This window comes from Mya arenaria, chromosome 6 (genome assembly GCF_026914265.1).
Source record: "Mya arenaria isolate MELC-2E11 chromosome 6, ASM2691426v1".
NCBI classification, from domain to species: Eukaryota; Metazoa; Mollusca; class Bivalvia; order Myida; family Myidae; genus Mya; species Mya arenaria.
The window spans coordinates 65,225,832-65,249,426 of record NC_069127.1 but is presented as its reverse complement, the minus strand read 5'-3'; the positions used below and the strand labels follow the sequence as shown (position 1 = coordinate 65,249,426).

Genomic DNA, 23,595 nt, shown 5'->3' with positions numbered 1-23,595 from the left:
GACAACGTTCAATATTTGTTTCGAGACAGAAAGTAGTAATATTGTTTATTTTGAAACAAGTTGCTTAATTGATGTTCCAATAACGAGGTCTAAATTATCAAAGATCAGTCCTCTTTTTAGGGGCGGCAACAGTTTTGATACACAGTATGGAAAACGCATTTATTTAACGGTATATTGTGGTACGGTTGTTTCTAGTTATATAATTAACATTGTTTTCTTTATTTTTCAAGAGATTCTTCATTACATCAGTTCATCAAAACCCCTCCTAAGTCATTTATATCATTACAGGTAGGTACAAAAAATCCTTTAACTGTTTATTTTTACAAGCGTTTAAGTAATTTAATATTAGATAGAAATTATCGTTTTAAAGAATTTATTATCATAATCTAATGCTATCAAACATACGGTTCAAATAAATCATCTTATCATGAAACGCACTGTATAATGTTTTTGTTCTCGCCGAAATCATACAATAAAAAACTAATCGCTCAACCTGTCGACTAAAAATAACTTGCAAAAACATCATTAAACACGAACTATCCAATATGTTACATAACTCATAACCTTTTCTTTAATTTTTCGCTTGGTTTAAGCACTTCCATGAAGGTCGAAAACCTATCTTCTCACGAGGAATGGGACTGCCACTGGAAAAAAGGTCAATCGCAGAAGAAACAAGTAGCAAAAATACCGTAGAAAATTTTCAGAAACGCGTCTGTACAATCAAATTTACCACTGACCCGTTCGTTTGGAGGCATGTCATGGACAAACATGGACAGGTATTTCTGAACTATTTATCTATGTGACATATAAATAGTTTTATAGAATGTGGTTTAACGCTATGATGTTCCAACGGAAAATTGTATATCGTCTTGCATTTAAAATACAATGGGCACTTCTTTATCTTACAAGTTCGATCTGAAATCTTATAAAAAAAGACAAAATTGTTTGAGAAGTAACCCATGCAATATCTCTCCCATCTTGATCAAAATAGGTCTGGGTAATTATTTTGTGTCATATTTGTTTTTAGAATAAGATACGAGCGGTTAATGAAATCCATTACATGATAAGAGACCACATGAAAGTGCTGAACGACGTTTTTGAAGGAACAAAGTTCACTGTCAATCATGGGAAGGCTGATGAGTTTACAATTAATGGCTTCCAGTTTGAAGTTGGTGAAATTGTGGTATGTACTAAAAGTTAACGCTTTCGCAAATAACAATATTATTTTTATTAATTGAAACAATGAATACATAAAATACAAATTTATGTTCAAACTCAGTTCGTCATAAGAGAAATATGAAAAAATATAAATAATGTATCCTACGTACAATAATGACCATTTTGGATGCATGGTCACTCCATATTATTTTGGTATAATATGAAAGGATACTTTCAAACAATTATCCAGATAAAAGAAAACAATGAAAACAAGTTTGTTGGCCTTGGAAAGCTGCAAAATCGGCCATATCACGTCCATTTTATTTGAAGAACAATACAAACTTCATTTATTAGAGATTTATATGGCATTTATATAACATATCCGTTATCAGCAGTTAATAACAGAAGAGCCCTTCAAATGATACCAGGATAATACGAGGTCATCAGATATCAACTTATAGCATGATTGTCAATGGTTCGATGAAACAATAAGACCACTTGTACAAAAGATTCCTTAACATTATTCTGAATGTGGACAAAATAATAACATATTTTGTTTCATCTAATAAGCTACTGGAAACGGATGTTAACCACAAATTGGATTTGTTTTGCTGCCAGCTATTTATCTATTAATTCACACAAAGTAATCTCACAGCAATTTGAACATTTTTGAAGTACTCAACTTTTGTTCTAAAAGTTAAAAATGAAAACAAAGAATAATCAATGCAAGGAACAAAATGGAATGACCCTGAAATGTTAATGAAATTTATAATTGAACATACAAGCATCCTAAATATTTATATGAAAAACTACAGAAACAAGCACAGTGCCCGATAGTTTAATTTATGGACGAGTTGGTTGACTTGTCCAAGTTTTGTCATAGAAATTTCGGATGTGAAAAGAAACTTAAAGTAATGTTGTTGTTCTGTTTTAATTCGCTGCGTCCTTTAGAATAACACTGTAAGATTAGCAATTATGGGGCATAATGAATATGGAAAATTAAACATGGAATCTTACAATTCAATTTCTCAATAAACACAACATAATTCCGTCAAGATATTACAGTTTAACTCCCATTGAAGAATACGAAAGCTCGAAACAACTATCACAGACTTATTAAAGTTGTTGTATTTACCTTGATATTGCATATTGTTAACCTTTGTCTCGTTTAAGATTTGGAATGAACGTCACTGTACAGATGACATAAATTTGTGCACAGAGAAATTGACACATATTGAGCTTCTGGATTTGTTCCATGTTATACAATATGGTATGTATTGCTTTAACAGTTTGGTTACTCTATGTAAGTGTCTGGAGCTTCTGGATTTGTTCCATTTTATACAATATGGTATGTACTGCTTTAACAGTTTGGTTACTCTATGTAAGTGTCTGGAGCTTCTGGATTTGTTCCATTTTATACAATATGGTATGTACTGCTTTAACAGTTTGGTTACTCTATGTAAGTGTCTGGATCTTCTGGATATGTTCCATTTTATACAATATGGTATGTACTGCTTTAACAGTTTAGTTACTCTTTGTAAGTGTCTAGAGCTTCTGGATTTGTTCCATTTTATACAATATAGTATGTACTGCTTTAACAGTTTGGTTACTCTATGTAAGTGTCTGGAGCTTCTGGATTTGTTCCATTTTATACAATATGGTATGTACTGCTTTAACAGCTTGGTTGCTCTATGTAAGTGTCTGGAGCTTCTGGATTTGTTCCATTTTATACAATATGGTATGTACTGCTTTAACAGTTTGGTTACTCTATGTAAGTGTCTGGAGCTTCTGGATTTGTTCCATTTTATACAATATGGTATGTACTGCTTTAACAGTTTGGTTACTCTATGTAAGTGTCTGGAGCTTCTGGATTTGTTCCATTTTATACAATATGGTATGTACTGCTTTAACAGTTTGGTTACTCTATGTAAGTGTCTGGAGCTTCTGGATTTGTTCCATTTTATACAATATGGTATGTACTGCTTTAACCGTTTGGTTACTCTATGTAAGTGTCTGGAGCTTCTGGATTTGTTCCATTTTATACAATATGGTATGTACTGCTTTAACAGCTTGGTTACTCTATGTAAGTGTCTGGAGCTTCTGGATATGTTCCATTTTATACAATATGGTATGTACTGCTTCAACAGTTTGGTTACTCTATGTAAGCGTCTGGAGCTTCTGGATTTGTTCCATTTTATACAATATGGTATGTACTGCTTTAACAGTTTGGTTACTCTATGTAAGCGTCTGGAGCTTTCTGGATTTGTTCCATGTTATACAATATGGTATGTACTGCTTTAACAGTTTGGTTACTCTATGTAAGTGTCTGGAGCTTTCTGGATTTGTTCCATGTTATACAATATGGTATGTACTGCTTTAATAGTTTGGTTACTCTATGTAAGTGTCTGGAGCTTTCTGGATTTGTTCCATTTTATACAATATGGTATGTACTGCTTTAACAGTTTGGTTACTCTATGTAAGTGTCTGGAGCTTTCTGGATTTGTTCCATGTTATACAATATGGTATGTACTGCTTTAACAGTTTGGTTACTCTATGTAAGTGTCTGGAGCTTTCTGGATTTGTTCCATGTTATACAATATGGTATGCACTGCTTTAACAGTTTGGTTACTCTATCTAAGTGTCTGGAGCTTCTGGTTTTGTTCCTTGTTATACAATATGGTATGTACTGCTTTAACAGTTTGGTTACTCTATGTAAGTGTCTGGAGCTTCTGGATTTGTTCCATGTTATACAATATGGTATGCACTGCTTCAACAGCTTGGTTACTCTATGTAAGTGTCTGGAGCTTCTGGTTTTGTTCCTTGTTATACAATATGGTATGCACTGCTTTAACAGCTTGGTTACTCTATCTAAGTGTCTGGAGCTTCTGGATTTGTTCCATGTTATACAATATGGTATGCACTGCTTCAACAGCTTGGTTACTCTATGTAAGTGTCTGGAGCTTCTGGTTTTGTTCCATGTTATAAAATATGGTATGCACTGCTTTAACAGCTTGGTTACTCTATGTAAGTGTCTAGAGCTTCTGGATTTGTTCTTTGTTATACAATATGGTATGTACTGCTTTAACAGTTTGGTTACTCTATCTAAGTGTCTGGAGCTTCTGGATTTGTTCCATGTTATACAATATGGTATGCACTGCTTCAACAGCTTGGTTACTCTATGTAAGTGTCTGGAGCTTCTGGTTTTGTTCCTTGTTATACAATATAGTATGCACTGCTTTAACAGCTTGGTTACTCTATGTAAGTGTCTAGAGCTTCTGGATTTGGTCTTTGTTATACAATATGGTATGCACTGCTTTAACAGCATGGTTACTCTATGTAAGTGTCTAGAGCTTCTGGATTTGTTCTTTGTTATACAATATGGTATGTACTGCTTTAACAGCTTGGTTACTCTATGTAAGTGTCTAGAGCTTCTGGATTTTTTCTTTGTTATACAATATGGTATGTACTGCTTTAACAGCTTGGTTACTCTATTTAAGTGTCTAGAGCTTCTGGTTTTGTTCCTTGTTATACAATATGGTATGTACTGCTTTAACAGCTTGGTTACTCTATGTAAGTGTCTAGAGCTTCTGGATTTGTTCTTTGTTAAACAATATGGTATGCACTGCTTTAACAGTTTGGTTACTCTTACCATGATCTTAATGCAAATTTTAATTTAGAAATAAAAGGAACGATAATATACTGATAACAAGATGTATTAAAGAGGAACACAATACCACCTACAACTGTCTCTTTCAGACCATAACTTTAATGATTACGACTATGAGTATCCAGATTACAACTATACCGACGGCGATTACAACACAAATACAGATCACAATTTCACTGATTACAAAGACAGCGACTATCCGGCGACGTCAAATATACAAAAGCAACACTACTGCCTTTCAGTATTATTCACGGCTCGTTCGATCACCCATGGCCTTACGCCGGTGCCCATTTATGGGCTAGCATACTCACCCAACGACGGTTTGTCTTTACCTTTTCGAAATGAATTTTACTATACAGAGATGGCGTTCAATCACTCATGTACATACTATACACATACCTTGTCACAAGCATCTGTTTTTAGGCTGTAGGTCACAAGGCCTGCAGACTTTTATTTATTATTGCATTTTAAACACCGATCTGGACCGTTCCAAAATGTATTATTATGGAATACGTTTTACAATATGATACAATTATGATGCATGTCAAACTGTCAGTCGTTCTTATCAATACATTTCCATTGTTATGTTATCGTCAGTTCACTATAATTCTTCTTTATTTCAGAAAATCCACACACAGGAATTTGTAGTCCCGTCAATGTTGCCTTTGTTAATCTGTATGTCAGTGAAAAGGTCCCTTACCAACCCAATACAATGACAAAACTGGTGTTTGCTCACGAAGTCGCCCACACATTTGGTGCTCCGGTAAATTTTCTTTAAGCATCTCTAAAAATTTACAGAATTGAAGATCCTTCTTCAAGCTTTTTGAACACCTGTTTTTCTATATATTTTCATAAACTAACATTTCATCATACATTTACTGTTAGAAGCCTTCCGCTGTAATGAATGCAAAAATGTAGAAATTATGCCACTTAATATCAATATGATATATCATGTGGACCTTCAGTAAAATGATATATTAGTGATGATATGGAATGATAGAATATTTGATAAATGCACATCGCTTATTTTTCCAGCATGATAATAATAAAACCGCATGCGGCGAATATTCGGTTCTAAAGGAGTCAGATGCAGGCTACTTTCTCATGCACGAAGTTGCGGTGACAGGAGACCTGAGAAACAATTTCAAGTTTTCCAATTGTAGTTTTGATAAAATCGGAACTGTTCTGGCTAGAGAAACTTCAACATCGTGTTTCAAAGGTATTACTGAGTTTGCTTGTCTTTACTATCCGGAAAATACGTGGTAATCCATGCTAGTTGAAGGTTGTACACAGCAAGTCCACATGAGTACCAAGAATTAATGATCGTGCGACCTCCCTGATATTGTATTTGATTTGGATTGATTCTGATTCAAGCGTTTAAATGTATTTTATTAACTAAAATTACGTGTGAGTTTTTTATTGGCTTAGGTAAAAACTTTTACGCAATAGTTTATATTTTAACCCGTTTTGCATTTAAATCGATGTCAATGTAACCTAGAATTAAAGGGTCTGTACACCAGATTGGCACCAATAACGAATCTCAGGACAATTATTTAATAGAATGTGTTACGCTTTGATATCATAATTGTAAAAAAAAGTAACAAAAGTAAAAAAAAAATTGTGTCGGAGACCGGGGTTCGAACCTGTGTCGCCAAAAATTGCAGTCCAGCGTCGTATCCACTTAGCTACGACGGCTTACTCTAATTGGGTGATATAATTAAGGTAACTTTTACGCAATAGTTTATATTTTAACCCGTTTTGCATTTAAATCGATGTCAATGTAACCTAGAATTAAAGGGTCTGTACACCAGATTGGCACCAATAACGAATCTCAGGACAATTATTTAATAGAATGTGTTACGCTTTGATATCATAATTGTAAAAAAAAGTAACAAAAGTAAAAAAAAAATTGTGTCGGAGACCGGGGTTCGAACCTGTGTCGCCAAAAATTGCAGTCCAGCGTCGTATCCACTTAGCTACGACGGCTTACTCTAATTGAGTGACATAATTAAGGTAACTTTTACGCAATAGTTTATATTTTAACCCGTTTTGCATTTAAATCGATGTCAATGTAACCTAGAATTAAAGGGTCTGTACACCAGATTGGCACCAATAACGAATCTCAGGACAATTATTTAATAGAATGTGTTACGCTTTGATATCATAATTGTAAAAAAAAGTAACAAAAGTAAAAAAAAAATTGTGTCGGAGACCGGGGTTCGAACCTGTGTCGCCAAAAATTGCAGTCCAGCGTCGTATCCACTTAGCTACGACGGCTTACTCTAATTGGGTGACATAATTAAGGTATACCCCTAACTCGGTAATATCACGTGATAACACCGACTAGCCACTTACGCGTAATGAATGAATTCTATTAGGTAGACATACCCGGTAAAAAAATTAATGAAAAAATACGAAATAACTGCTAAACTTAGTAAAATTGTAAACTGTGTGGTACTTCAGTTAGTAAGTTTCAATGCATTGTACACATGTATACCAAGTTAATGACAGTTTTCGACAATTTTCTTTTTCTTTTGCAAATTGATCATCTGGTGCACAGTTGCTTTAACATATATATATATATATATAAATATATAGGTATGGCAATTAAGTGATAAGTAAGAAATGCTTTCAGAACACAAGATATCAATATGCGGAAACGGAATTGTTGAGGAAGGGGAGCAGTGTGACTGTGGTTCCAGATGCCACCTTGACAACTGTTGTCATGGCAGGGGAACTAAACACGAATGTGCTCTTAAACAAGATGCACAGTGCAGGTTCACAGGAGACTAATTTATTTAATCTTACAATTGAAGTAGCAAACAATAATGCCTAAAACAACAAGTTCAAAAAATCAATCATGCTAGTTTTACAGAAACGTCAAATATCCATATGCCTTTTATTTTAAGAATAACAGGTTCTTGCTGATTAATCTGTAAACATATGGATGGCTTAAATAGGTATTTTTATTACCCTTATGCGCCCAAAACAACATCTATTTCTTTTGTTTTAGTCCAAGCCAAGGACCTTGCTGTAGTAGAGATACCTGTCAGTACTTTATGAAATCTGAAAACATGGTTTGCGAGAATGCTGCCTCGTGTGTTGACACTCTGTACTGCGAATATCCTATTTTATCATTTGTTATTCTTTAGCTATCGTGAAGTATATCGATTATTGAGATATTTGATCAGTTTTATAATTAGCTTTATAATTAATCACAACATTTAGAATTGTAAGCGTACATTTACTTATACACGTTCAGGAAACACCATCCAGCCTATTAGAGCGTTTGAAAAATACTTGTTTAGAAAATATCTCTATTGAAACAGATATACATATTTAAAAAAAATGTAGACGTAAAGACAACGCAAAGAACAAAATGTATTTCTTATGACTTGTAACATATCTGACATGACAAATGTGTCCCTTAACAATCTTACTGGTGAGAGTGCTACATGTCCAATGCCGTTTGACAACCAGATGAGTCCAGATAATACAACATGTAGAACAGACAACGCAAGAATAGGGGTGTGCAATCAAGGGGTACGTACTCTTAATTCTTTAAAAGATATGTCATTGTGAGGTCAATATTGTGCATCTGGAGGTACCGCAGTATTAAATCTTTACATGACTTGTCCCTCTGAGATCAATATTGTGCATCTAGAGGTACCTGAGTCTTAAATGTTTGTGAAACTTGTCCCTGTGAGGTCAATATTGTGCATCTAGGGGAACCATAGTCTTAAATCTTTACAAGACTTGTCCCTATGAGGTCAATATTACACATCTAGCGGTACGTAGTCTTAAATCTTAACATGACGTTACAAGACTTGTCCCTGTGAAGTCAATATTGCGCTTCCGGTGGTACGTAGTCTTAATTCTTTACAAGACTTGTCCCTGTAAAGTAAATATTGTGCTTCTGGGGGTACGTAATCTTAAATCTTTACAAGACTTGTCCTTGTAAGGTCAATATTGTGCTTCTGGGGGTACGTAATCTTAAATCTTTACAAGACTTGTCCTTGTAAGGTCAATTTTGTGCTTCTGGGGGTACGTAATCTTTAATCGTTTAAGGAGTTGTCCTTGTGAGGTAAATAGTGTGCACATATTTATAACTTGTTATATATATACGCAATCATAAAATTAATGTTAATTCACGATAAAAATGATAATTTTGTATACATGAGTATGTATCGAATAATGAATTTTATTTTTCAGTGTAAACTACGATATACAATAGAATACGTATATGATCTTTTTCAGAATTGTAATAGATCTGTGTGCGATTTGATTGGATGGCACGAATGCGAGTTGGCGAATGGTGCAACGAAACTGACTATAAAGGAAAAGGAAGAACTATGTTATGTCGGATGTCGTATGTATTATACTGACTTATATAATACTATAACAACAGAAACACATACCAATAAAGCGCAAAGCCTCGTCTTTTAACTAAACAGTTCACTTTGACGCGAAAAACATGCATTTGATTAATTTTCGAACTATGTTCTCTCTGAAGGAAAAATCAGTTAAGTACGTTGAATGTATGTAGACAATGACTTTAATGAGATGTAATGAACAATGTTTGTTAATTTTTAAGCACTTCTATTCCATTAAATGTTTTTGTTGCTGACATGTTTAGAAAAGACGAAGTCATCGCAATGTATCAGCACAAACGGCGCCAGTGCACGTGCGCAGTTCCCCGAACTTGACCATCTTCTGACAACGATTGCTGAGCGGGATGGATGGGAAGACACGAGCATCCGTGTACCCGTGGGTAGGAATGAATGGAGTTTGATTATCAGAAAAAAGACTTATGACAATTCAAGTGACCGACCAAAAGTGTCTGATTGAGCTATTGAATCATACTTTTAAATTAATATGCAGATTCCTTTTATCTGATTTGTTTTCAAAATGTAATAATGTAAACAAATGAAATATTAAATTTGTATTGAAATGCTAAGGCTGTCATATTCGGTCAGCGTTTAGTGTCTATTAGGTTTTAGTTTTTGGTATGTTTCTGTAGATATTCGCATAAATAGTGGGTCTTTAACACGGTAATTGGTTACTGTTTGGCTACAGGACTTGTAGCTTTTACAAGATAGAACAGCTACCCTTCTTGATGTAATCGTGTTAAAGTGATATATTTATCCGTTCGTTGAGTTCTCGTAATCAATTTATCATATGATAGGTTCATTTTAGTTAAGACTTTTAAATTATTGTTATCTAATTGATACTCGTTACGATGAGGCTTGCATTTTTAATTTTGTAATAATTGATAAATGTTTGGCCACGTCTAGGGCTATATAAATATAAACTAGTTTTAACCCTTTGAAATTAAGTTTAAGTGAATTCGTGTTTCACTGACCGTTCCGGTGCGGTAAACCCATCGTTTATTGAAAAGAAAATATATAGAGGCATGTTTTGTCAGTTTGTGGTGTTCGTACGACCTTTCCCTTGATCAGCGTCGTTTGGCCCTTTTAGCCTCTAAACAGGAGTTATTCTTGAAAATGAATGACTACTGGGCTTGTCCCTGTAGTTTTAGTTTAAACTTTATTTAATTTTACAACGATTGTGGAACAAGCTATTACAACTTATATTAATCACTCTCGTTGGCACGATGTTGCGCGAGAGTGTGGTCTTGTGTTGTGGTGGAAACGGGAGTACCCGGAGGAAACCCACAAACCTACTAGTTTTAATTGCTTCCTTGTCCTGTATTTTCAATTGCAATATTGTATTGCGAACAATAAGTTTTGGTTACTGTAGTTTCAATGCACTATCACTTAAATAAAGGGATTAAAGCCACTGGCTTAATCTTACACATGCATTGTACGCTTTATATATTATTTTGGTAAAAGAAATGCGCCATAATACATTAAATTTTAACAAATCATTACGATCAATACACCACACACTAACTAACTATCTTATTATGTAAAGGTACACCATGTAACCGTATGACGGGATACTGCGACGTGTTCCAACGTTGTAGAGGAGTGGACCCCGACACACCTCTCGCAAAGTTGAAGAGGTGCTTCAAGCAAGGCGGGGATTGTATCTCTGTGTTTATTGACTTTTTATCGGTACGTACACATTGACTATTAACCATTGGCAAATGCATTATTAAGGAATAAATCAAGTTTTGGACATTTAAATCAATGATATATGCTAAATACATTTATAAAATCTTCACTTGAATATGTTTGCAATTATATAAAATCGAATTTACTTTAAGCATATGATATTAACAATTGCATTTGATTCAATAGAAGTCATCCGTATATTGTTTTGAAACCATGTTCATTCAATACGACATATACAGTGATTAGCCCTACCACGTTTGATGTGCAATTTGTTTGGTTTTTGATTTCAGAGTAAAGTTGGTCTTTTCACACTGGCCATTGTTGCTGTTGTAATATTGACATTTACTTTGGTGAAATGCTTGTCTATTCACACCAAGAGCAGTAACCCACACTTAGAACTCAAACATCCACACAGATCTGTTCGAGAGTCTGCTATAAATGTAAGACATTCAGTCGTCCGTATGGGCGGCTCAGTCAGACATTCAGCATCTCATGTGAGGACTTCAATGAGAAACTCGTTTAGAAATTCACAGAGACAAAGTCGGACACTTTCGAGAGAAAATAGTAGAAATGTAAACGATGAGGTTGTGCATGAGTTGGAACAACTAAGTCCAAAGTAGGAACTTGTGGTAAATCAAAAAGCCGCAAAACACGTGTTTATGTGTTCTTTCCCAAGAAAAAGACTGTTAAAATGAAATCCAAGTCTCTTTTAAATTGTTTTGTTCATATTAAAAATGAACATCAATAAAACGTTTACAAACCATACGTATATTCAATTTTTTATAAACAATTATATGTGTAATACATATATTTATTTATATATGAAACCTTACTGAAACATACTGTAAGGTCAAACTTATAATATCAGCAATAGGCTTCAAGATTTTACTTACATTTATGAATATGCTACTGTTTTAATCAGTTGAAGCCACAACATAATTTGTATGTATGGCATTTTCTTGATTAATCGTGACAAATGTACTGTTTGCTGGTGACATATAACTGAAACGTAAAGCCAGATGCCATCTTTGTGTACTTCGTCATCAAAACTGCAGTTACTTAAATAATACCCGCATTTATTGCAAATAAACATACACAGAAAATAAGAAACAATAGCACAGTTATGAATGCAACTCGAGTATGAATTACAGTCCTTTGCGTTACATGTTTTACATTTTCATTTATTTTCCTATTATGTTATTCAATCATAAAATTGAGCCAAGGCTATATAAAATGTGGTAAAAGCTTGACATTTATTATTGTTTCTTTGCATATGAATCTTAAATGAAATTTTTCTTTACATTTTTATACAATTATTTTGTAGTAAAAGATAGAAACTATCCTGTGTTGTATATATATATATATATATATATATATATTGCATTGTACAGCACAACGTTTGTAAGGCAAAACACTATGTTTTGATTATAGTAATTCGTTATAATAATGTTGCAATCAATATGTTGATATTGTATTAACCATATGCACTGTGCAAAAAGAGTACAACAATGATGTGACCTAGAAACATATAGAGCTTCGAAACCTAGATTAGTTGAAAACTTTTTGACAAAGACAAGTTCAAGGGCGTTTATATGTGAAAAGGTTATATGTGAAAAGGTTCTCGAGCGATTTGCACTAAATTATCGTAGAATGTTCCTGAAATTTTATGAATTTTCTAAGCATTAAATAGGGAATTGATTTGAGATTCATTTCTTTATATAAGAATATAAACAACTTATCCGAACAGCACACAGAATGCTGCTTTAAAATGGTAACATTTTTTAATCTTATCTTTATTTTATTTTTTACGCATCATATGTCTTCGAAATATACATATATTATCAGCTAACGTCAAATGAACGCCAATTAAATAATAATTATAAAGTTATAACATGTCTTATATGTGATTAACACAATCAAATAAAATTAATACTGACATAAGTGCTAGGTATTGATCCAGATAACCGTATTCGACTCGAATTTTACAGTGTTTGATTTTACCCGGCTAGCATCTTGTGAAATCCGAATGTACAAAATCTACTTGAATCGAATACAACCTCCTGGATCCAAACTCAGTACTGATAACCCTATTACAATCGTCGGATGTTATGCGAGAGTACACAAATACACATAATACAGCTTACGTCAAGATCATAATATTTCAGGTATACCTATATAACCGCTTGTGTGATTTCTAATACAATGTCGTAAACTACTATCCAAACAATCGGTAAATATGCGAAGGAAGAAATAAGTTTAAATAGTGCAATACAAATGAATACGCAGCGACACAAGTTTTCAACATAAATTATTGAATGTGTAATTTTACCAACTAGAGAAAATTCATCTAAACTTATAGGTGGGATTATTTTTATCTCGCCTGATGAAATTTCAAGCACTTGAAAGTGAATACACTGCCGTGAATTACGAGGACGAATCCACATCACCAGGTAAACTGTAAACATTATAACAACTATGTAAGAAATCATCCGCCATCCTAAACAGCCACATATGTGAGTTAAAAAGATGATTCCAAACACTCTTAAAGTCGCAAGAAGTTTTATTTGAAACTGTGTAAATCGTGTTGTTAACACACAAAGTCTAGGCAAACATTTTACTTTCGAGATCATAAACATAGCCAGAGTAGATATTGAAAACACGTTGCTAAATCCAAGTGAACGAAATGCGATGAACATCAAGTCAAGCTTTCCTGCATTTGTCTGTTGACACTGATCTTTGTAATGAATCATTTTAACCCAGTCTGATTTTGCAATTTCTTTCACAAACGATTTATCGATAAGATCCTTATCAAAATAATATGCCATCAATTCAGTATTTGTCTGAATAGTTTCTATTGCCTGAATTCTGTCGTCGAGATTCAGATTTCTTGGGACAGACACTTCAAGAGCAGTAGCAATAATACCCTGGTGTAAAATACAATCATCATTGTCCTTGTAGAATAGTGTTAGCACAATATCACTGAACATAGATGCAAGTTTTCGGTTAATGAACGCGTCGTGTAATGCTAGATGTTGGCCTTTTATCCATCGTAGCCGAAAACATGCATGCATATACTGCCTAAAGACCTCCAGAAAACAATGACAACTCCACAAGTATAACTGGACTTTCTTCGAAGCGTTTTGGGGACATTCCTCGTCAATGTTGCTATTAAATGCCTCTGTGTTTGCATAATTCGCATATGTTTCAATCCCTTCAAGCAATTCATTCATAAGTCTATTTGCAGGAAAATCGTTCATGATAACATTCATATCTGTTCGTCCGTTTCCAGTCTTGCATTGTAACCGACAAACTGGACAGTCAAATACATTACATTCGTGTTCCCCGAAGCAGCGTTTCTTGATTACTGCTTCAATGCATGTTTTGCAAAAGGTATGTTGACATGGCAACATTCTAGGGCTTTCAAAACGTTCCATGCAAATTTGACATGTTATAAGATCCTCATTTATTACGATTTTTATTTCTTCATTTGGGAAATCAGCTGTGGCCATTTTAGTTCCTGAAACAAATAGGCATTCGTTTAAATATGTTATAGATATACATTTAACGTTTTGAATTCCAACTGTCTTGTATGCATCTCATTGAAGAGGCATCGGGACCAAGGTTATTATCTTCGTTGGCGACGTTACTCGTTCTTACATATTAATAACCATTACTGATCAACTATTTACTAGTGATAAAATGTATATCAGCTTGCTGTTGCTGATTTCCTGTGAATTTAGGTCATTGAATTGTAAACATCTTACCACAATGGCCGTGCCTGGCTATTCCTATAATCAGTTCATATCAAATATTTACCAAACTCGATTATCACATTTCAATCATTCTAGTTTAAACGTAACTTATTTTACGAAGTGGTAAAAAATGTGATGTTTATTTAAGCTATGTCACTCTCGTTGGCAAGATGTTTCCCGAAGGCATGGTTGTGCATACTGGGAGAAACCGAAGTTCTCCGAGAAAACCTATTTCTCCGGTCTGGTGACTACAAACAAAGATGCATGCGCATAGGCTGGTATTGCAATTGGTAAATGATTTCGAAATTATATCTACGGTCGTTGCTTTTTAATAATTTGGCAATATTTATGCACCCCTCATTCAATATAGTATGAAACAAAGGAATATTGACTAAATCATAGTATTTCACCCAGAGTTGATAACCAGCTAGGTTTCATTATTCTGTACTAAGTTTAACTGGTATCTAAGGTTAGCATTTTTATCCAATCTTCAATAAGCATGATAAACTGTGCATGCCAATATATTTCTTCACATTATAATATCAATTCTACCGGCATTATTCAATGCGGAATATTTACACTTGAAATGTCACAATTAGATTTAGGTGACCTTGTCATTTCCCTAACTTGGGAAACATGGAGCGTTTGGTACCTACAATTGGTAACAATCTTAATAAGGGATATATTAATAAATTAATCAAGTTTGTTTGTATATCTAGATGTGTTTTTGTTCGGCGTTCGATTGCTGATTAATTGATTAATACGATACCTTCCAGAAATACCGAATAAAATATAAATACGTTCCTTACCTTGTAAATAAGCCTTGGAATACTAATAACAGGGCACACATTAGATTCTTTTCCTTACCGTTCAGCAGTCTTGTATACAATGTATAAGATAAAAAAGTTTTATCGTTTGATTACGACCTTAATTTGAATCGATCGTTAAACTTGCAGTTGATAACGAGGAGAAAATTTATCTGTAGTGCACTGCATAGCTATTTTAAATATTTATAAATCAGAACGAAAAGCTTTTGTTTACTTAAATGTTGAAATGCAAAAACAACTTTTTAAAGTAGATAAACAAAGCTGAAAAAGCTTATGTGGCCCAAATGATAGATATATGTTAGTGACATGCTTGGTTTTACACAATTCCGCCATGTCTTCTATCAATATTGCATTTACATTCGGCTATTGTATTACTAATGATGACAAATAAAGGTTATTGTTTTTGTTTAGTCTATCGTTAGTAGGACACTTAATATAGCCTCTTGACCTTTCATATATACATTTGCATTTGTATACGTAAGCCATTGTATTCTATAAATTTGATCACAGGTCATGTTGGCCTATTTCAAACATATATTGTATTTTATATTTCCTTGAATATTCTTTCTTCTTCTTCATGTATCGCAAAACTGATCTTTCGATCAATTCCAAAATGAATCAAATACATTTTGATTTTGCTCCTTGTTCCCCGCTCCAATTTATACTGTGCTAAAATCTGACCGAGTCCGAAGACAGACTGATAGTTCAGAGCAAACTCATTTAGATCATCGTTATTTCGATTCATTTGTTGGTAACCAATGTGACCATGTCTACAAAATATGTAGCCGAAATTGAAGTACACTTGTTATGTGTGATGCTGATTTGCAAAAACCAAAAATGACGAACTACGTACTTCACGTTTGATTTGACATGAACTTAGAAGATCTTATTGACTCCAAGTGCAGGAACTTGCCCGATTACTTTGATATAACAAATTTCTATCAACCAAAACAATACTCATAAGAACACAAATAATGCACATTTCGTTTATGCAACATAATGAAATGTTTTTGTGTGCTTAGAATGGATGATTCCTAAAATAGGACACAATGTTTCTAAAACAGTTTTTGCCTTATGGCGAATATTGAAAATGGAAATGCATTACACATACCTGTATATACTTTCAATGTCACTTGAATACATAAATTGATGCAGAGCAAATAATACTAGGCCGTTAATTTTTGTTCGAACCTTTCCTTGCTCATAAACTTTGAAAGACAAGATTAAACCTTTTGCTCACTTTTAAATGACTGTATTATTGGCCAACTGAAACTACATAATAGTCGAAACGTCACGAAAAGCACTGGCACCACTCTTAAAACCTCTGTAAACGAGAAAAATAATCTCTATTTCTATAAAGTAATAATACGCCGAGGAAACTGAACCGGCAACCGATTTATACGTTAAAAACATTATAAAGGCACAATGGCATGACACTGTTAAAATAATCGGGAAGAAGTCGTGATGAAAAGAGAAGTGATGTTTAATTAGTTGTTATACTAGATAATCCTGTTCGATTAACAAAAGTGTACGAAATTTGTTTTTGAGCAATCAAAGCAATGCATACTGTCGCAATTTATTCTGCCCGCCAAATGTTTATATTTTGCCACTAACTGTGAGTACTTTGTACCCTTATTGTCTAATTTGCACAAAAACGCCTCCAGCGTTGAAACATACAGATTGCTCTGTCTATAACGTTCCCTTAAGGGAACCCGATAATTCGTGGTTGTCATGGATATTCGCGCAGTGATTCAGAGTATGTAAATGGTCTGATCGGTCTTAAAATAGTTCTAAGAAGAGTGAAGCATTATTTCTTGAAAGGTGCGTGAAAATTGTTTTCTGGTGACATTTGAAGCGATAAATAATTAACTAGCGTTCTAAATAATGCCACAAGACAAGGTTTACATGATGCGCTACGGACGACAGTCTTCAACAAGGGAGGTAATTACAATGTGGCGACCATTAAAAAGAAGTTCCATACGGGCATTTTATCTTCGCCCGTGGGCAAGATAAGAATTTCTAGCATGGTTAAATTAATTGATCTACTTATCTGAGGTGGGAGAAAGGTTCATCCCGCCCCGAGCGTAAGGTGTTTTGCGGAAAAGAGGTTTACCGAACATCCTGAGCGAGGGTTGGGATGAACCTATCTTACACGAGCGGCGATGGAGGATAATCATAAAAACTTCAACTTCAAATCCTTCCACTGTTACTACTAGAATCTGGACGTACAGATTGACGGACCACCAAGACAACTCTATATGCAACCGAATTTTTCGAGGGCATAAAATAAAATGAAACGTATTATACAATTTGCCACAATACATCTTATCTAGGAGTTTGGTAATAGTATTGTAGATGATACAGATAGGACATAATGTTTTTCGATGCATTCTGATACTAATACAATATGCAATACAATCTAAGTAAAACTGACAAACATACGACTTATACTCGCGTTATCCATCGATTTTACTATTTTTCCCAAATGCACCGTTTGAGACTAAAGTTTTGGCCCCTACAACCCTCTTGTCATGTCAAGAGCATATTCTAAGGGGTCTTTGGAAGCCATCCACCCCTATGACTGTGCAAGATAACATTTTATGGAATAAAATTATTCATAAACTACACAAATAAGCACCGTTTTAAAATTAGCCAAATAGTTCGTAGTGGGAGGACCCGAAATCCCTTGCCATTTTAAAAACCAATATGAAAGATGCACATGCTAAAAAAACTGTCGTGTGCCCCAATCCGCCCCCTCTCCGTACCGCTCATTTTGTGCAATTGAAGTAGAATTAATAACAACTAAATGCGCCATTACAGATTAAGAAATAGCCAAAATACCCCTCAAGAGCATCCCCTCTTACGTCTAATCCTGGAAACGCCCATATTTTTTTAATTTATCATATAATTAAAATGTGGTTTAAAACATTTTAATACGATCGGAATTAAACGATGTGTCGAATATAAAATAAACTTTCGAATATAAAATGAGGAAGAAAGTAATGAAAGAATATAACATGTATAACATGCTACAGAATTCTTATTCACCAAACAAAAGAAGATAAAACAAACAAGCATAGTTTGAATAATATAATAATATAGCGATTTTTATTGTAAAAAAGTTAGCTATGAAATTTGACAACTGATCTATGAATTGTCATGTTATATGTATATATGCATAATTCTTGTATGCTCATGGGCCTATGGCCTTTATGCATTTGAAATAAACTATGAAACTATGAAACTATAATAACTTCTATGTTGACAATTAACAATGAAGGGTTGTTGATTGCTATCCGACATGAGTGCATTGATCATGTTGAATAGATATCTTTGTTATTAACATAAAGGCAATTCTATACCCTATTACAATGTTTTTCAAAAATGTTCAATCATCTAATTATAGGCTATATACAAACTTCTACCTTTTGAATCGAATACTGAAGTAATTGTCAGATACAAAAAAACCCCATTTAAGCTATAATGATTGAGCGTCTATCTTGAAAAGGAAGTTTAGATGGTAATCGTAAAATGTATGGTAGTGGTTTCTGTGAGCGATTGATTGCATGTACCAAAGTGAATACGAAATATTCATGAATACAATTTTATATTTACAATACAGTTCACTAAGAAAAACTTCAGGAACTTGCTTCTTTAAAATGTGCTGTGGAAGTGATATCAATAGTATGGTATTCATACAAACGGTACTGAAACCGGTACTAAAAAACATTTTTGAAGTTTCCACTACGGAAATGCGGCCATGAATACAAAAGCACAAATTCTTTTTGATGATTAAGTTTCTTCCTGGGTTAAATTTTAATCTTCAATATTTAGCCAGCCATGTTCATGTGTCATTTCTACGTGTGAAGATGTTTTGAGAGTTAAGCAAACACGATATAAATACATTATATCTTGGTGATGTTTTTGGCAAAATACATGAATTTGAAAATAAACGGAAAGTATATGAATAAACCCAGCTGCATTCAATATCTCATATTTTAAAGGGGCACAATAAAATGTTAAGCTTATTGGACTTAAATGATCAATACAAAAACATATGAATAGTATATAGATAAAAATGTCAGCTTTTATAAATGTGTTTTTTTCTTTCCAATAATAGATATATTAAACCCTAACTAGTAGTAAATTAAATGAGATAAGGGACATTCCATTTAAACAATTTAAAAAAAAATTAAATTGTAAATTAAACAAAACGATCAGAGATCACATACGTATTACTTCTTTGGTATGTGAAAAAACAGTCACCGTTTTACGTTTACGTTTAAATTATTGAGCTAAAAGAAGTTGGTGTTGAATAACAAGGATAGTCTGACAAAGAGCTTAAAAACACAAATTGGCTTACCTGTCTGAAAAGGTATTTAATCCGCAAAAAATTATACAAACAGCGGGTACTTATATATTTCACATCACTCGTATAAAACACATGTTTCCGAATTTAAACTATCAGCTTATAATATGCTTGCATTCCAACACATGAACATGTAAGTCAACGATATCAGTTAACTGCTTTGTTTACACTTGTTGCCTTTAGGAGGTCTCATTAAAAAAAACGTTATCAGCGTTGTTATCATTTTGTTGACAAAAATAAATAGTTATAATCCAACAAAAACAGTAAAATGGAGCAGTTAATATCGTTTATTTAAAAAAATATGCAAAAATCACATCTTAATGATCGGTAACTGTAATATGTTTAAACAGTTTACCTACAAACACTAGTATTATTAATTAAAAAATAACTCACGGAAATAAGGTCCAAAATACAAAACACGGATGTCAGCCGTAAGATAATCCACAACTGCTTATTCGAATAAGATTTAAACTCAAACGCCTTATGAAAATGAGTCACTTCTTTATACTCCCGCTAGTTTATTTTCTGAAAATCTTATTATAGATCAAGCTTATTGCTGTAACCAAAATTACTACGATTATACTATTTCAAAATGAGTTGAGTTGATACGCGGTAACACTAATATCTGTTTTGTTTTTAAACCTACCAACATAAATGATGATGATATACAAAATAACAGATATTACGATTAAAACACAAACAGTAAAATCAAAAGTATTTAATTTCTTCTTCAAATGCATCATTTAAACTAACAAAATGTTACATGATCTTATTGTGTTGTTTTTGCTATGTTTGTTTTATTTTTAATTTCGTATACTCAACAATTGTACAATAATTCAATGAGTTAATAAACAGAACTTGAAATGAGTTTTTTAGTTTTTAGTAGTTCTGCTATCAAATTACATTAAGCAAGATATATTGAAACTTTTAAGTTTGGTATGGTTCATAGTTTTCAATGTGTTGAATCAGATTTGTAAGTTGAAGTAAAGGGGCACAATTTAAAGTCATTTTGACCTTTCGCTCGTATTTGAACCGTATGTTTAAAACTGTGAAAGAACTGTGACTAAGGTTCGATCCTCCTTCTAAGTAAAACTATGTATTTTAGTATGACGTTCCCAAACGACTTTTGTGCAAAGCGCATTTGTATTAACAAAATGAAGAAAATGGGCATGCACAAAATCATCTTAAAATAAACAGGAATGAAAATGTTAAATTTTTGATTTTGATTATCAATTTTCGAAGCTGTTATATACTCTATCAATGCTGCAATAATATGAATACAATAAAACAATGGAAACTACAAGGACAAGCACAGTAGTTTACTGTTTGACAAATAAAATGAATAAACATGTTTGACCCAGTTATTTTGTGCCCCCGAAGGTGGGCATATTAAAATCGCACCGTCCGTCTGTCCGTCTGTCAGTCCGCCCGTGCGTCCGTCCGTGAGTCCGGCCCAATAACTCGTGTCCGGGCTGTAACTTTCTCTTGTATGGACATATTTGAAAATAACTTGCCACATGTGTTCGACATACCAAGACGACGTGTCGCGTGCAAGACCCGTGTGCCTACCTTTAAGGTCAAGGTCACACTTAGGTGTTTTTTCACAATGGAATGCTGCATATAAGGACATAGAGTATAAGTTGTCGTGTCCGGGCTGTAACTTTCTCTTATATGGTCAGATTTTAAAACAACTTGCCAGATGTTTTCGACATATTAAGAAGACGTGTCGCGTGCAAGACCCGTGTCCCTACCTCTAAGGTCAAAGTCACACTTAGTGTTAATCACAATAGAATGCTGCATAAACAAGGACATAGCGTACACGTTGTCGTGTCCGGGCTGTTACTTTCTCTTGAATGGACAGGTTTGAAAATGACTTGCCACATGTGTTGGACATACCCAGACGACGTGTCGCATGCAAGACCCGTGTCCCTACCTCTTAGGTCAAGGTCACACTTAGTTGTCTATTTACAATGGAATGCTGCATATAAGGACACAGAGTATAATTCTTCGTGTCCGGGCTATTACTTTCTCTTGTATCGACAGATTTTAAAATAACTTGCCACATGTGTTTGACATACCAAGACAACGTGTCGCGTACAAGACCCATGTCCCTACATTTAAGGTGAAGATACACGTAGTGTTTATTCACAATGGATTGCTGAATATAAGGACATAAAAAGTGTAGGTTGTCAAGTATGGGTGGGATTTATTTATGTTCAGAGGCAATTTAAATATTTTGCAATATGTATTTGACACGTAAAGGCAAGATCAACTTTTCATGTACTGACCTTGTTTCTGTTTATAATAGAAAGCTAAAAGATATCTAATTTGCTATAAATTGGAGAAAAAAACAAAAACAGATTGCGCTATACAGTTGTGTATAAACAAATGAAATAACTTTTCTTGTTAGCTTAAAATATATTTGTCAGGAAAATCAAAACGCAATAAATGAACAAAAGCTGATGATTTTCTATTAAAAGATTTTCAGAAAATGGTTTCCGTTCACAGATTTTCCGATAATTGTACACAGGTTTAAACAAATATCGGATGACACGATCGTTTGGAACATAAGAAGTTATTATGCGATACATGCATGTGATTAAGCCTGCTTTTGGGTTGTTAAAGTAATCTTTATTCCACGTTGGATTATTGTGGGCGGAAGTGTTATTGGTAAGTGTGATACTATCGTTTAAATGAACCTGCTTATTGTTTTGAAATAAAAAAAAAATGTTCATTACGTTCGTTACCTAAATGAATTATCATTGGCGAATTTGAAATCAAAGATCACCACGTAAAATCAACGTTTAGTAATTTTACATAAAGAGCTAATGTCTTAAAATCCAAAAAATCTCAGACAAATACTGCCTGATTTCATTTCTTTATGAAAAACTTACAAGAGTTAGTAAAGGGCAAAGCGCAGTGGTGTTGATATAGATTTACAGCTTTTCGTAAAGGTATGTACACGTTTCGAAGAAAGACACGTCGTACCTTTTCAGTTATTGTATTCTAATGCAAAGTAACCAGTTTTTGCCAGTGTGTAAGACTTAAAAGCATCTCAAAACTTGGTATGTGACTATTTTTGTGATCTTAAATGTTTCCAGCACATATAGAAACAAAACACAAGTAACGCAAATTGTTCAAACAGTTACTCGATTATGTCAATACTTCAAAACTACAGAAACAAGCTCAGTAGTCAAAAGTTTAAACATAAATCCCGTTTAATGGCACAGGGTAAACGCCAAAGACATAAAACACAAAAGAAAAACACAAAAAACACCCACAAGCAAGAAACATGGAACAACAGCACAAAGCTCCAAAAAACAACACAGTGCGTTGAGCTCTGAGCTCGAAACAGTCGACGAAATGGCTGTTCGGTGTATATTCGTCCGCCAGTTATTGAGTACGTGTGTGCGTACGCGAGTACCGTCCGCTCGGGTTTGGCTTGTCCGGGCTACAACTTGATCTTGCATTGAGGGATTTAACATTATCACGTGTTCGCGATAAGTAAACGGCGTGTCGTGTACAAAACATATATGTATAGGGCAAAGATCAAGCTCAAACTTGAGGGCCATTAGTCAAAATTCCTTGTATGTTTTACTGGCAAAGCTGTAACCTGTTCCTGTTTTGGAGGACGTTGTAATATATACTTAAACAAGTGTTCACCATGAACACCAGGCGAGTCGCGTATAAGACATATGATAATTAGTCAAATATCAATGCCATACTTGTACTAGTACCGTTCATA

At 33.9% G+C, this 23,595-nt stretch overlaps 3 protein-coding genes across 7 annotated transcripts in view; 2 read left to right on the top strand and 1 right to left on the bottom strand.

The window, feature by feature from the left end:
- LOC128238324 (disintegrin and metalloproteinase domain-containing protein 10-like) overlaps window positions 1-12,150 on the top strand; it is an 84,993-nt gene extending 72,843 nt beyond the window's left edge. For 3 of the 4 annotated variants that reach the window (XM_052954136.1, XM_052954138.1, XM_052954137.1), the window contains exons 5-18: window positions 231-288; window positions 594-776; window positions 1,028-1,183; window positions 2,332-2,428; window positions 4,915-5,145; window positions 5,449-5,588; window positions 5,861-6,044; window positions 7,461-7,602; window positions 7,839-7,946; window positions 8,266-8,368; window positions 9,083-9,194; window positions 9,462-9,596; window positions 10,760-10,902; window positions 11,193-12,150. In XM_052954136.1, coding sequence (XP_052810096.1) covers window positions 231-288; window positions 594-776; window positions 1,028-1,183; window positions 2,332-2,428; window positions 4,915-5,145; window positions 5,449-5,588; window positions 5,861-6,044; window positions 7,461-7,602; window positions 7,839-7,946; window positions 8,266-8,368; window positions 9,083-9,194; window positions 9,462-9,596; window positions 10,760-10,902; window positions 11,193-11,522 — 2,122 coding nt within the window. In that variant the 3' untranslated portion in view covers window positions 11,523-12,150. The remainder of the gene's footprint in view (window positions 1-230; window positions 289-593; window positions 777-1,027; window positions 1,184-2,331; window positions 2,429-4,914; window positions 5,146-5,448; window positions 5,589-5,860; window positions 6,045-7,460; window positions 7,603-7,838; window positions 7,947-8,265; window positions 8,369-9,082; window positions 9,195-9,461; window positions 9,597-10,759; window positions 10,903-11,192) is intronic. The other variant, XM_052954139.1, reaches the window with a different exon arrangement.
- The window catches only part of LOC128238327 (disintegrin and metalloproteinase domain-containing protein 10-like), a 232,165-nt gene that overhangs the window by 96,094 nt on the left and 112,476 nt on the right, over window positions 1-23,595 (top strand). The gene's annotated exons all lie outside the window — the stretch shown is intronic.
- LOC128238329 (uncharacterized) lies at window positions 12,305-20,354 on the bottom strand. Of its 2 annotated transcripts, none has more exons than XM_052954146.1 (2): window positions 20,244-20,354; window positions 12,305-14,419 (listed from the first exon to the last, which is right to left on the bottom strand). In XM_052954146.1, the coding sequence occupies exon 2, from the start codon at window positions 14,409-14,411 to the stop codon at window positions 13,074-13,076; it is 1,338 nt and encodes a 445-aa protein (XP_052810106.1). In that variant the 5' UTR covers window positions 14,412-14,419; window positions 20,244-20,354; the 3' UTR covers window positions 12,305-13,073. The 2 variants fall into 2 exon arrangements, with proteins under 2 accessions (XP_052810106.1, XP_052810107.1); XM_052954147.1 differs by lacking the exon at window positions 20,244-20,354 and adding an exon at window positions 19,845-20,227.

Bases quoted from the DNA above. Each gene is read 5' to 3' on its own strand.
- LOC128238329 (XM_052954146.1), bottom strand. From the start codon at position 14,411: ATGGCCACAGCTGATTTCCCAAATGAAGAAATAAAAATCGTAATAAAT.